The sequence below is a fragment of the Ambystoma mexicanum genome, chromosome 5q, assembly GCF_040938575.1.
Source record: "Ambystoma mexicanum isolate Mex_15411 chromosome 5q, UKY_AmexF1_1, whole genome shotgun sequence".
Lineage (NCBI taxonomy): Eukaryota > Metazoa > Chordata > Amphibia > Caudata > Ambystomatidae > Ambystoma > Ambystoma mexicanum.
Genome location: NC_090933.1, coordinates 1,140,897,198 through 1,140,913,072, shown reverse-complemented (window position 1 = coordinate 1,140,913,072; position 15,875 = coordinate 1,140,897,198). Strand labels below are relative to the sequence as shown.

Genomic DNA, 15,875 nt, shown 5'->3' with positions numbered 1-15,875 from the left:
TGCACACGCTTCTATCAATCATGCCCTAAGACTCTAGCCCTCACATGAGTAAAAGATGCGTGTTCTTTTGTGCACTGGCCCCTCCCACAGGATCCCAAAAGGAGCACGTGGCCACCACTCTTAGAACGGTAACTGATGGACGGGTTGAGCGCTCGTTGCTGCAATCTGAACATAATCTGCAGGTCGCAGGTTCGAATCCCGGCAAGTCCAACTCAGCCTTTCATCCTTCCGAGATCGATAAATGAGTACCAATTTCGGTTGGGTGATATTGTATGTAAATATGTGCTCTGTAAAGCGCTTTGGATTAAGGTGCTATATAAATAACACATCATTATCATTTAGGGATCACTAGCAGTACCCCATTTCCCATCCAGTATGATTGAATTCTAATATTAATTGTAATTATTGCAGGTTCTTGTCATAGCTTTTTGTAAAATAGCTTAGCAAATAAGTGCTTGCGACAGACCTCTTTGAAGGATCATGGGGGCTGTGGTGACCCATGACTATGGGGACTGCTGCTCAAGCAGCTGAAGTGGCTATACATTCAAGCATGCATATTTATGAAGACAGTACATATCACCTACAAATCAGTCACAACCAAAACAGCACTCTACCTGGCTGAAAAACGACCATGTCAGGTGGCCAGCACACCACCAGAAGCCACAACAACTCCAGACTGGAAACAAAGAACTGCAAGAGGGAAAACAGGGAAACGGCCTTTTCATGCTACACACCCTGTCCCTGGAACACGTCATCAATGCAGATAAGCCTAAGCCCGCCTTCCTACCATTCAGGATGGACTGGAAGACCTTATATCTCACCAATCACTAATCGCTCTACTTAGCCCCGCTTCTCCCCTAGAAAACTAGCCTCCTCCTGTGCTCTCCCTCCCATCCAAGCTCCTTTTTCACTGCTGTACCCTACTTGGGTATGTCCTCTGTGAACAGTTCTCTACTGCTTTCCTACTAAGTTTTGCACTTTATAAAACGCATATATAAATGCATACATGTGGTCACTATTGGCCAGTAGTGAGACAAAGATATCATTCAGCTCACCAAGGCACAGTGTTACTGAGCCTCTTAATTGATTTAAATCCAATACATTTTCTTTATGTCCTGAATTGGAGGTAAGGGTTCTGTAAGATGGGGGTGAAAATAACAATGCTCAAGTAGCCATAGCATGTCAACTGGGATCCAGGCCAGGTTGAAATCTTTTTACAAAGTTAATCCTAAAATTAAAGGTAAGGTCAAGGTCAAGATTTCCACAACTGAAGCAAGCACAAAAAGCCTTAAACACAATGCCAGCTGACATTAAACACAGTAAGTTTGCTCCATTCCCTTCTCATAATATAGTATGTCTGGGCACCACCCTGGTTTAACCCACATGCTCCCAAAATCCATTGTGTGGTGATTTGCTAAAATCCTTATTTGGTAAACTCAAACTTTACTCATAGTTGCTTACCTAGATCAAGCCCTTTCGAATAAGAAAATAATAGCCGGTCAAGTGGCACAGCGAGTAGAGCGTTACTAACGCAGGTTCGAATCCCTGCGGGGCCAAACTCATCCTTCCGAGGTCGATAAATGATCACCACACACCATGGGTAATAATAAGCAGCGCTCAGATACCTGGGGGTTCGTAGCGCTATATAAGTGCCAAATTATTATTATTATTATTAAACTCAGTGAAGCTAATTTTGTAATAAATCATAATAGCCCAGAGGGGACCTTGTTATGTGCAAACAGGTCCCTTCCATGTAATTTTTGTCATTTGCACTGCGGAATGCAGGTGAGGTGGGTTAAGAAATGGCAGAAGTGTCTTTACACCTCTCTTTTGCACTCTGAAGTGCAAATAGAGTAAACACCACCTTCCATGAATGCATGACAGGCAGCGTTTACAATGTGTTCCTATGGAATCCGACTACTCTTTTGCTAGTGAAAATCATTGGTTTCACGCATCATGCAAATGTCATGCTGGCATAAAACCTAGGTGTTTTTGAAGGTGGATGGTCAGGCATTACACCTGCCTTTAGCGCCTTCATTTATGCTTCGGGGGGATAGGAAAATGAGCGCCAGTATGCTTGCGACACATCGGTCAAACGTAGGAGTACAATATCATACAACCGTAATGAATCACGTGTTAGGGTACACCCACCATACGGAGAATCCACATCTGAGTTAAAATATAAGCGAAATAACAGTAGTTGATGTGAAAGTCTACTTGATCATAGTTCATAATCCATCCTTCAATAATTTCACAATGACTTCAGTTATGCTGCAGGTTCACAGTCTACCACACTTTTACCATTGATCGGGTCAAAACCCTCTTTTCCAGTCTAATTCAGGGCTGGACACTCGGGTTTCGTGCAGAAGCTTCATACAGAGAGTTCTCTGAAATCAACCAGGCCCGCTAACCCACCACCGAGCTGCGACTTCCTCGGGGTCTAAATTAGGCTGATGGAAACTTTTCACTGCAGGCTTCTTATCCACTTCCTTGTCTGTGGTATTACTGTTACCACGGTTCTGAAAATAGATGATCACAGAGAGATACCATTTTGGGACCTTTTTCCCTAAATTTGGGGTAGAAGTTCAGTTTTCAGGGCCAGTAGGGTACCCCCCCCATATAATCATGGCCATTTAATGCCTGGGATCAGATTTCTTGGACAAATTCAACTAATCAACTTAAACTCGAAATGAATTGCTGGTTTGTTATGGTTTTAATAACTAGAAGTTATTTCTTTTAAATATTTACAATTGTATATATGTTGCTGTTATTTGTGGCTTTTTGTTTCTTTTTTCTGTCTTTTTTCTTGTTTTCTTTTATCTCTCTTTTGTAAAAAGTTTAATGTAAAACAAATATACAATTAAGACAATTACTTTTCATTAGCAATTACACCTTTTTAGATAAAAAATTGTGTAAAATGCTTAAAGAATTGCTATTACTATTAAGTAGCATTTAAAAAGTAAATATAAATGTTTGGAAAGGTTTCCCTTGTTTATAATGCACATTTACCCTCATTATGCGTTTGGCCGTAATTCTTGAGTAATGGCGTGGAACTGCCACCAAACTCCATTAATGTGACCACCACTGGTACAATTGTTCCCAGATTAAGAGTGGCAACAAAGCAGCATTGGGCATTACTTCTGGAGTCCATATGACTTCACTGGTATATTTGAAGAATGATCATGGGCGATCATTCAGAAGAAGTACATTCGAAGGATTTTTGATGCTGCATACAGTGCCACTGCATGGTCAAAAATCAGAAAAATGTTCTGTATACAAAGCTGTTTTATGGTCACTATCTAGCAAAATGCCCTTTAATGCTGTGTACAGTGCTGCTGCATGGTCACTAATTAACTAAATGCACTCTGATGCTGCATACAGTGCCACTGAACAGTCACCATCTAGCAAAATGCACTCTAATGGCGCGTACAGTGGCGCTGTATGGTCACTATCTAGCCAAGTGCACTCTGGTGCCGCAGTATCAAGGTATGGTCACTATTTAGAAAAATGGCGGGGCTGGACACTGATGTTTCATGCAGCAGCTTCATACAGAGAGCTCTCTGAAATCAACCAGGCCAGCTAACCCACCACCGAGCTGCGACTTCCTCGGGCTCTAAATTAGGCTGATGGAAACCTTTCACTGCAGGCTTCTTATCCACTTCCTTGTCTGTGGTACTACTGTCCCCACCCTGATCACTCGCCTCCCTTTCACAGTTCTGAAAATAGATTATCACAGAGAGCTGCACGATCAGCAGGACTCTCTAGCATTTAAATGCAGTCCCTGAGACACCGAGTTAGTGTATGTTCATACATTAATCCCAGCTTTAGTTAAAGTATAATTGATTAGTAGGCATAAACATTCATGGCATAAGGTCACTGTGGGGTTGGGATTTCACAATAAGGGTGGATGGAAGGATTAATGCAACCCTGTTGTGAAGAACCCTTTTGGGGCCTTTTCCCTAAATTGGGGGTAGAGGTTCTGTTTTCAGGGCCAGTAGGGTACCGCCATTTAATGCCTGGAATCAGAGAACACATTGGGCCTCATTACGAGGTTGGAGGTAGCCATGGCGCTGTTAGCGCCATGGCTGCCTCCAAACTCGTTCCGACTCCGCCCTGGTGAATGGAGCAATTACCGGTCCATTCCAAGGTTGGCGGGACCGGTAATTCCCCATTCACCAGGGCCATTCCCCATTCCCATTGAGCCCCCAGAGGGCTCAATGGGAATGGGGAAGGCACTAATACGGTACCGTTATTAGCTCAAGAGTCCCTTTGCGGGTCCCGTCCTTAATGCCTGGAAAAACCAGGCATTAAGGGAGGACCCGCAAAGGGAACTCGTAGTAGGGCGGTAAGGGATTACCGCCACCGGTGCCCTTAACGGTGCCGGTAATCCCTTCCCGCCCACCTTGTAATGAGGCCCATTGTCCTTGCAATACTGCAACTGCATTATAAAGATCTTACTATGTTTAGAGTAAGTCATAGTTGATATGTGTATTAAAACTGTACAACCAAGCCATACTGCTATATAATAAAGGGTTCATATTATTTACTTGCATTGTGGCCCCTTGAAGAAGCATGCAGTGCAGAGGGATGCGGTGCAAAACACGTGTTGGGCAGTGGACTTTAGAAAGCATTGGATTTTTAGGAAATGGATTTTAAAAAGTATAAAATTGAAGTTCCATCACAAGTGAAATGTTTCTAAAGCATTGTATTTGAAGTTACATAAGTTACATTTGACGTATTCGGAAAGAGATATGAATTTTGAACATGTATCAATAATTATTTCAGTATTTGCTTAATTGTAAATAAGATACACATCAGTGTACACATCAGTTTAAGCAAGTGTCAACAAAAAACATAATAAGTGACTTGTTGGATTGAAATGTATAATTTGAAGATGTCTTAAATTTGATTTGGTGGGCAACTCTAGTCTTCTGAATATGTCCAGCATTGTGAAAGGTGCAATGCATGCTGCAATCAATTAGCTGCTAAGCAAACATTCATTAATTTGAAAAGCACCAGTGCGGGTTCACTGCCAGCCCTTGTATCTTTCAGTAACAAATGTTTTACTGCTCTCTGTTTCACCATTGCTTGCAATCAAATTGGACAAACACATGCGTTGCATATATGGCAGAATAAGACTGATAATCTTATCCTATTTTCTTGATTGAAACATTTGAATGGGTCGAGCATTCCCAATGACTTGTATCGCTTGTTAAGGATTTCGAGTTGTTAACAAACTTGCAAGCACACCTGGTTGTTGGAATGCAGGTGTGTGCATTTCTTCTTTGGCAAAGTAATAGACAGTTTGCGTTGGTTATAAATCGCATACAAATGGATGTTTATTCACTGCTTGACTCAGATTTCTGTTTTTCTGTAATAAATATTGTTGGCGTAACCACAGCATTGCTTGCTCAGAAGTGCAGTCGTAATCCTATTAAGGTTCTATATCTGTTCTGTTTAACAAACAATTTCTCCTTCCGTTTGGCCACTGTGATCATGCCCGATTGTGCTACAATGGTTTATTCAATGTATGTTTGCCTAATTACGTTAGTGGTATCCGCTGCAACCCTGAGGTCAGTCTTTCTTGTTATCTTAAGTTAACAACAAAAAGGCTTGAGTCTGCAACAGATTTACAGTTAAATAGTTTTCTGCAAGTTCTATTAAAACTGAAATTGCATTCACTGTACCTTTATATTTATCACTGATACATTTAATTCCTACTTTTAACTCTTGAGGTGTAGCAGCACAAGACAACGTTTAGAAACACTAACTAATTCTATAAATCATATAGTTATATATGGAACTAAGAGAGGATTGTAGGCACACCATTAGCAAATAATCGGATGAATCACTTGTGTCAAACTCTTAATAAATATCCTGAAGTTAATTGTGCTTGAAAACCTATAAATTAATGTAACAGTAATATATAACTAAATGAACAGTGGAACTCTATTTTACATCACAAATTTACCAGTGTTACCATTCTTGTCTCCTATCCTAGGTTGTAAGGGCTCGGAGAACAGATCAAGGAGAAATGGGAAATGTTACGAAAACTACTACTTCACCAACAGAAAAACCTGCACCATACCAGGAAGGTCAGCACTCACCCATTTATAAAGGCATGTATGTGAATAAAGGTCAGATATTGTTTGGGGTGCTTTTACTTTACCATCCAAAGGCAAAACACATTTGCCCCTTTGGTTGATTCAGTAAAACGGTACTGAATCCCAAATCTTCACACGTTCTGTGTCGTTTTTGTAATTCTAAGCCATTAGTAGAGAATGGTAAGCACCTTTTAAAAAGCCCTGCTTTGTCCTCTTTTTATACCATGTATTGTAAACAATTTGTCCACAGTACAGATTGTATTGAGACGCAAGATCTTTGGCAACCACTATTGCTGGGGAAACAGAGTTCAACAGTTTTATTAGTACTTAGATTTCTTGGACAAATTCAACTAATCAACTTAGACTCGAAATTAGTTGCTGGTTTATTACGGTTTTAATAGCTAGAAGTTCATTCTTTTAAACATTTACAATTGTATATATATTGATGTTATTTGTGGCTTTTTTGTTTCTTTTTTCTGTCTTTTTTCTTGATTTCTTTTATCTCTCTTTTGTAAAGGGTTTTGTGTAAACCAAATATACAAATCAAAAAATCACTTATAATTAGCAATTACACATTTTCAGATAGAAAATCATTTTTTTTTAAAAATGCTTAAAGAATTGTTATTACTATTAAGTAGCATTTAAAGAGTAAATATAAATGTTTGGAAAGGTTTGCCTTGTTTATAATGCACATTTACTCTCATTATGCGTTTGGCTGTAATTCTTGAGTAATGGCGTGGACCTGCCACCAAACTCCATTAATGTGACCACCACTGGTAGAATTGTTCCCAGATTAAGAGTGGCAACAAAGCAGCATTGGGCATCACTTCTGGAGTCCATATGACTTCACTGGTATATTTGAAGAATGACCATGGGTGATCATTCAGAATAAGTACATTCGAAGGATTTTTGATGCTACGTACAGTGCCTCTGTACGGTCAAAAACAGAAAAATGCATACTAATTCTGTATACAATGCTGTTATATGGTCACTATCTAGCCAAATGCCCTTTAATGCTGTGTACAGTACTACTGCATGGTCACGAATTAGCAAAATGCACTCTGATGCCGCATACAGTGCCACTGAACAGTCACCATCTAGCAAAATGCACTCTGATGCCGCATACAGTGCCACTGAACAGTCACCATCTAGCAAAATGCACTCTGATGCCGCATACAGTGCCACTGAACAGTCACCATCTAGCAAAATGCACTCTAATGGCGCATACAGTGCCACTGAACAGTCACCATCTAGCAAAATGCACTCTAATGGCGCGTACAGTGCCGCTGAAAGGTAACTATCCACAATGCCAACTCTGATTTCAGCAGCAAAGTAAAAATGATGATAAATTCAATTCTGCCCCAAAATATGGAAGTAACAGAATAATTACGAGGTTTGTGGTGTAGTAAAACTTTGGCAGTGAATTCCAGTATTTAGAATGTTCAAAACCTGATATTAACGTTTAAATAAGAAGCCTTTATTGGTTAAAATGCTTAGAGTTGGTAGTATTTATTATGGAAAAATACAAGATTAAATCATACTAATCCTCTTACTTAGGAGTTTAGAAATATATGATTGTTTGCTCATGTTATTTTGAAGCTTTTGCCATTGTTTACTAAAAACATTTCAGGGTGGGCGGAAGCATTTTACCAAACAGCTTGTTACAAAGTTATAGAACTTAAGAAAGTGTTCCTAACAAGTAACATAAACTATTTGAAAATTGCAGATGACCTTTTATGTTTGTTATAGCATTGAGCTGTTATTTCTGCCAGAACTGTGGCACACAGACAGACACAACGCTCCTCCTGGTTGCCATTTGGGGAATCAGAAGCCTGGGCCTATTTTGTGGTGGTTTCCAAGAGAATAATAATTTGGCATTTATATAGCACTGCAAACCCTCAGGTATCTGAGCGCTGCTTATTATTACCCACGGTGTGTGGTGCTCATTTATCGACCTCGGAAGGATGAAAGGCTGAGTTTGACCTTGCCGGGATTTGAACCTGCGTTAGCAAGCTCTGCACAGGTGTCAAAGCGAGCGCTCTACTCGCTGTGCCACTTGACCGGCAGAATACCAGTCTGCCAATTATTATCATTATTATTATCATCATTAGGGTGTTAATTTAGCGTTGTCCTAGGTTCAGGAAGCAACCGAATGCTTTACAAGTCAAAGGGGGAAGTACATAGTGGGGGAGCAAGAGCTAACAACAGGTGAGGGAAAAGGTGGGCTCCAGATCGATCAGCTTAGGTGGGGACTGCAGGAGCTGTGGACCTATTTATTAGGAGAAATATTGTCAATTTTGCCTAGGCCTTGTTTTTTCATTTCATCATCAAACAGACATTTGTAAAAGTTACATTTGGGTCTAAATGGGTTTTATGGAGTTATCCATAATTGTGTCTTCTTTGTTATTTTTGTCCATAACCCACTCATGTTGTTGACTGCAGCCTCAATTTCTTGCACAAAACATTGCTATTAGCGTCAGTGGTCGGGCCGCTGCCTGTTAGGAGCACCACTGCCACCTGCAATCAAAGTCCTCTCCCCTTCCTGAGTTTGTGGAACTTCATAATGAACTACCAGCTGCCTTTACTCACGCCTGGTTGTTCACTTACTAATATACTAGTGGCCCTTGGCAATGACATACATGAGCAAGCCTTGCAACATAGCGCAACTACTTAAATGCTCTAGACTCACATCTGTTGAAGCTGAACCAAATGGCTCAAGTATGGCCTCTGATGTGTTGGTGAGGTATTGGACAGCACAGATGAAAATCCAAAGCTTCTTTATACTGTGGCTAAATGCAGGATACACTACAGAAGCTGTAACCATGCGCTCTGAAGCACCAATTCAGCTAACCTTTGGAATAGGACTGCCAATGCAGACAACATAGGTAAGGAATTATTGCAGATAGAAAATAGCTGACAGTTCCACCTCAAGTTGTTTCTTTGTGTTTTGATTACAAAAACTCTGTAAAGACAAAGCCATTTTAGCTGGTTGTCAAAGGTGCCAGTTCATCCTTTCCTCCCACTCAACATTGGCAATTTCTCAATTGTACCACACTCTCCGAATCTCTTCCAATCATGAAAAGCTGTGCTAACCCAAGACTGTAAATCCATTCAAAGTTTCCCAGCTTTGAAATGTGAAATCATAGAGTGGCAACAATTCTGTTTTTGGGTAATTTGCACTCTCATGATGGATCTCAATAGCACATAACTGTGCCAGGGTTTTTCTCTAGGCAACTTCAAGCATCTGGTCATTGCCCCTTCACTTTAATAAGCACGGCAGTTTCTATCGAAACATACATTTTTTGCTTATCCAAAGCACTGAAAACTACCTTGGCCCCTTGAATCTCAGCCCGTCTTGAGTTGCATGTGTTACCTGTTGACATCTAGTATGGCTTCTGTCACTGGCACAACATTCATATTCCAGTAACCCACAGGGACATCAGAGGGTAATTGATTGATGGCAGAGAGCCAGGCCCCTCCTGGAACCCTTTCCTGTGTCACCTATCTGCAGCATTTGACTTAGTAGATCATGACATCCAATAACTCGACTGAAGGAATCCTTGGGTAAAGGTGTCACCTCTTCTCACTAACCATCTCCACCAGGGGAACGTATTCTCTATCTTGTCCCCAATGGGCAAGGCCAGCAGTGGGGTGCCTCAAATGTCAGCTGTCTACATGGCTCCTTAACACAGATTGCTAGCAACCCTGAATTTGGTATTCATATCGGCGATGATGATACTTAGCAACTCTCCAAGCTCCAAGAGAGTCAAGGCCATCAATTAGTCTCAGCCAAACTGCATCCTTCATATCAATGACTGGATAGCCTTTCATCATTTAAAGGTCGACAAAGTGACTAGTAGGGGTAATAAGTAATAGGTGGGAGGTGGCTTCAAAGTATAACAAAATACCACTACAATAAACAAACAGGGATATATAAACTGCGTAGGAACAAACAAAGGACTGTATACCGGGTGGTTGCAGGACAGAGGATGGGGAAGATTAAGTAAACTCGGAGAACAAGTGTAATAGGGTGCATAAGTAAACTTGGAGAACATGGAAAAGAAAACACTCAAACAAGTAGAAACACAAGTACTTTTAAAAAATATTGTTTTTCATATTTTGGGGCAAAATGGAAATGGAGAAAGTCCAATGCACCGTGTGCAAACAAAATACCAAGACGTGGACATTCAAATGTTTCTAGCTGGTCTGCCCCATACTAGGCTGCAGCCTTTTCTGACCTACATGTGGTCTTCCCTTATCACTGGAGCTGTGAGCAGTGGTTGTGCTCAATCAACCTGCACACATCAAAGGTGCTGCCACCAACAGCCAGCGTCGTACAACTCCTGCAGAACTAGAGCACTCCATTTAAAAAAAAACATCAGAAATGCTAAAAAGGTTCACAAAGGAGGCTTTTCATTAACTGACTACAGAAGTACTGCTCCCAGCTCCAGCAGTACCACTATGTTTTGAATATAGGGTGACCTTTCACAGGAGTTAACTATACATCTGGTGCACATACACTGGGATGACAACGATGCACATACCACAAAATAAAAAAATAAAAAAATAACTAAAATTAACTTGCAAAACACCATCCATTGTACTACCTCACAGAAAACTCAAAACATCCAAGAGTACTAAAATCACAACAAATACAAACAAATAAACCTTTAACATCACTAACATGAATACAAAAACTAAATGCCTGCATAAAAAGCCACAGATTGACAAATCTAATTTTGTAGGTCCATATTAGTAAACTTAAGAAATGCATAAAAAAATACTTGCCACAAATCGGAGCAGATGAAAAAAAATATAATAAACACCACCTGATAGCAGTGCTTAATATAACTTACACACACAACAATGCAAATAAACCTTCAAATATATACATATGTATTAACACTTACTTTCACATCAACCAACCACACTCCTGCCATGTGCACATTGAGAGTTCTGGAATCAAAAGGATAACACTGCAGAAAATGGTGGCTTTTATACATTCCAAATGAATACCAAAAAAGAGGACTATATACCAATAAAACGACTAAACGACTAAAATGGATGACACATTTTCACTACTACCAATCACAAAGAGCTACACAAATAGAACAGTAACAACAACCAATAACAAACAATTAAACTCACAGAAATCTATTGTTTTCCCACCCAGCCTCTTTCATAGCTGCGACTATTTGATGTGGTTGCAAACCTCGCTTTGTATCTGCGGCTACACGGCTACATGCACATTTTTCTAGAAGCCCAAAACTAAATCGGCCTTCAGCCTTCAAACCTTCAAATGATAAAAGAGAACTCCTAAGCAGAAAAAATAACACACACAAATAACATTCTGTACTGTATCATCTGCATAAACATATGATTATTGCACAATGTATAGTTTATAAACACGGCTTTCAATATGACCGTGACTATGCGTACAACCAAGAAAGTGACAAAAGGCATTGACGCACCTGTGCACATGCTTTTCAATAGACGCGGTTATAGAAAAGCCCTTCATGACCGTAAACTGTTAGCCGCGGCTATACAAAAAAAAACTATGAATAAAAATATATATATTTCTACTTCCCCAAACAAGTGTCCCTAACATGCCTACCATGCCGCCGCACCCCCTGTACCTCATGGTCCTCCTCCACTCCCCTGGTCTCTCCCAATACTCCAAAATACACAATGCATGTATGATGCTACTCCACCCCAAAAGTCGGATAGTCGCAGATACCACATGTTCACAAACACATGATGTGCCATTTGCCAGAAAATAGCCACGGCTGCACATTGCTGCTGGATAGTTGCGGATAATTACAACAGTACCATCAACCAATTACAATCTCGAAAACACACACATCAAAAACACCCTCTTCACACAAATTACTAGAAATTCAAACTAGGAATCATTTTCTTGGAAACAGAGAAAGACTGCAGATATCATGGCCGGTTTGAAAACTGTGTCACTAATCAGAGACAGTTGGCTGTTTTGGCTACTGCTTTTTTGTGAGAAACTAAATATTAACATGGACCTTGGTTTGAGAGATTTTACAATTAAATGGTTTGGATTGCGGGAAATATGTTGGTTTCAAGTTTTTCCAAAATTGTTAAGTCTGAGAAGTACAGGGCAGCCAGACATCATACCAATTCATTGTGCAGGCAATGATTTGGGGAATGTACGAGGGGTGTCCCTTACTTTAATGATCAAACAAGACATGGGAAAATAAATGGAACTATTTCCTCACACCATCTTCATCTTTTCCAATCTAACGCACAGGCAAAAATGGAGATGGACCACCAGATTTAATAGTAAAATTGAGAAATGTTAATACAGTAGTTTCAGCATTCCTGAGAGACCACAACCAATTATGGATTTCAAACAACAACATACAGTTCTACATGGCCAATTTCTGTAGACATTATGGAGTACACCTAAACGAAGAAGGAAATGCAGTGTTCCTTCATAACATCAAAACAGTACTCCAAATATACTAAAATACTACACTCAGTGTACCCCAAAACAGTCCTTTTAAGGACAATTTATTGTATATAAATACACAAATACAATAAAATAATACCCAAAACATTTTTTTATTATACCCGTGGCTACAGTTCATTGACTATTATTATAACTGTGGTTACACATTCTTAGTTAAAGGGGGGAGTTCAATTTAGGTTTTATACTGCATTAGAACTTAAAAGATAAATGCTGTACAACAATACTCATGTACTTTTGTTAAGTAGCTGAAGATAGAAAAAGCAGAGAATAATTCATAACAGTAAACTGGGTAGTAAAACCTTTCACAGCCACAAAATATAATACCGTAAGTGAGAATGCACATGCTAAAATATAGTGTATGGGGCATCTAAAACTAAAGTACGATTACTCCTTTTTATATTAATTTTGTTAAGCTATGTTCTTCTGTTTTTCTCCAAAGCCTCACATGTACGAAAATCTGAAAACACACAGCCAAAATAAAAAAGACTCCCAAATACCTACCGTATCACAGAGCATGGCCAGTGATTTTTCACACCCAACATCACTATACCTATACCAATAACTTTTAAAAGAAATAAAACACTGACACCCCAACTTATCTAGCCGTGGGCATGTAACTACTAATTCCTGCGGTTATCTGTAGTCTCATTGTATACTTGGATATTGCCGCGAATAACGGAAGAACAGCTCTCAAAATAAATGTTTTCCTGGCCCCCCAATCCCTCACCAAACAGCCCCCTCATCTGTGCCAGCTCCCCCCACTTCACAGATAGCCTTCCTCACCTCCCCTACCCTCTCCCTTGTCCCCCACAAAACATGCTGTTTCTGTGACGCAGTTTGCTTTCAGATGTCGGCTATTCACAGCTATAACCAAGGCTACAGAAAACTTTGTCTTGCAAACTCGGTCCCTGGACCTCCTATAACTTCCAAATTTCACTTGCTGTTCTCAACCAAACCCCCCGCCTCTAGACTAAAGTCATTTGCAATTATTTTAACCTTCAAATAGCTTTTTAACTACTTTTCTTTTCCCTTTATCCTCGGCTATAACCGTGGTTAATGCTTGCATCGACAGAAAAAAAGATGGCAGCTATTTAATTTCTAAAAAACCCTGGTTTTGGGTAAATCCCTGAGATATCTCTATCTATTTTTGGGAAGGGGGCAGGCACCCCCTTCTCTGTCAAATGTTTAAAGAACTACTGCACGGAATAACCCTAAACCACGCATGGATCGCAAGTCAACGCTTCGTACCCAAGTTGTTTTGTACCGGCTCCAAATAAATCCAGCGATTTGGTCTATGGGCTTTGGCAAAAACTAGCCTTGTTTGTCTATGGGAAATTGAATGGGAAGTAGGCCACACTTTTTGAAAAAAAAAAGTTTGTCGCTTAATAACTTTTTTATTTTTTAATTAATCTTTTACAAAACTTTGCAGTCGGGGGGGCGCGGGTTTTTAATTAATTTCGAAATTTCGGTCAAAACCATTACTCGAATCAAAAGTTATTAACAATAATATTTTGAGGGCTTCCTATGGGAGTCCGACTCACCTTAACTGTAGGGCGGCTATCACCTCCCTATAATATAAATAAATATATATATATCATGCATACCTTTAGCTCATATTTTTATTATTGCATTGAGGGACTACTTTTGTAAAAACAGGGCCTCCCAACAGCAACATATATGGATCTCATTATCATTAAATTATGAGACATATGCTGTCTTGTAAATGCAATTTCCCACTTCAGAAAGATGCCCTGCGTTGGCCGGCGTGGCTTCGTGTGGTGCCATGCAGCACGAGAATGCATCACATATGCGGCACCATGTCTTACTCTCAAGCCAGCTTTATTTTCCATCCACAGGATGGTAATGAAAAGCGAATGAGGCAACCAGCCATGAACGATAAACAACGCCTTTCTAGAATACTCGAGACGCATGAGTGAGCGCCCAGTACAGTACAGCGTGCAGCGCCCACACACACACACATCACCTGGAGTCACTGGCACTACCACACTATTGCCAGCAGTTCACACCAGCCAACCCTCGCGCACATAGAGAGAGCAGGAAACCTTTACAAATAACAGCTCGAAATATGTTCTACTAAATAAAATAATCTCCAGATTAGAAAATTGTAAACTTGTTGCAGCTGGGTTTCTTTTGGTTGCATTTTGACTTGATTTTGGTGTAGTGCTTGTTGTATTTGGAATGAAGGCATGGGGGCACTCCCCACAGGCAGAAAGTGTTGGGGAATCTGGTTTAGGTAGGAGGCATCCTCTATGAAGACAGTCTGTATTAAGTCTATTTGATCATTCTTTATTTCATAGTGTAATTCTGCTGCGTATTTGGATCATGTTTTGGTGTTTGTGATATTCTATTAGCTTTCTTTTTTCCACGTCTTATAAAAATGTCAGAAGTGGATTTCAAAATGTCTCCCAAAGTACATTTTACAGATGAATGTATTTTTGCTCAATTCTAAATCACATGTGTGATTACAGGAGTGCAGCTTTGGAGTGGGACATGGGAACTGTGGCATCCCCAATTGCATTATGCACGTGCTTCCCACTACCCAGCAGCAGTAATAGCTAATACTGGGGAGGCTTTGTGGTGCTGGAGAGGGGAACTGCTCTACCACCCTGAGTATATCTAAACCTCTTCAGCCCAGACGTCACCAGGGGTGGACTGAGAGCCAAAAGATGCCCTGGAAATAATGTTCAAAATGGCCCCCTAGTACACATTTTCAGCAAGCTCAACCCTTTTCCTATTGGAAAATGTGGAACTACCGCACAGAAGAGGCCCATGATGCAAAGGCCTACCAGGAAACCTCCAGAGTTCCCTGTAGGCCAGTCCACCCCTGGATGTCCCAGAGACATGGGTTGGAATTTGTGGGGGGAAAACAAACCTCCACTCAAACGGGGTTAACAGATGCGCCAAGAGACTCCCAAACACATCTGACATATTTCCATAGGAGAACCACAGACAGAAGTAGTGAGTAAAGCTGGCGATGAAATCCCTGAACCCAGCGGAATGTCAGGCCGGGCCACGAAGGCTCTCTCTGCATGTCTGTTTCTTTAGATAAGTCAAATAAACTCATGTGGGGCCAATTCACAAAGGGTATTTCTCCACGTTCTTGGCATACGGATCACTCGCAAGTGGAGAAAACGCCTGGACTGTGTGGGCACATTGAATCCCAGAAGTGAATCCGTGGGCACAAATAACCTTGCCTGTGAACATTCCCTGCAATGAATCAGCCGACCCACACATCCAGCGGGCATGTT

General features: G+C 40.5%; 2 protein-coding genes across 5 annotated transcripts in view; one reads left to right on the top strand and one right to left on the bottom strand.

The window, feature by feature from the left end:
* The window catches only part of TG (thyroglobulin), a 1,030,738-nt gene that overhangs the window by 310,656 nt on the left and 704,207 nt on the right, over positions 1-15,875 (bottom strand). The window lies entirely within an intron of this gene.
* SLA (Src like adaptor) overlaps positions 1-15,875 on the top strand; it is a 142,191-nt gene that overhangs the window by 46,731 nt on the left and 79,585 nt on the right. For 2 of the 4 annotated variants that reach the window (XM_069621658.1, XM_069621656.1), the window contains exon 2: positions 6,002-6,095. In XM_069621658.1, the coding sequence (XP_069477759.1) occupies positions 6,035-6,095 (61 nt within the window). In that variant the 5' untranslated portion in view covers positions 6,002-6,034. Of the gene's footprint in view, positions 1-6,001; positions 6,120-15,875 lie in introns of all 4 variants that reach the window. The other 2 variants (XM_069621657.1, XM_069621655.1) reach the window with 1 other exon arrangement.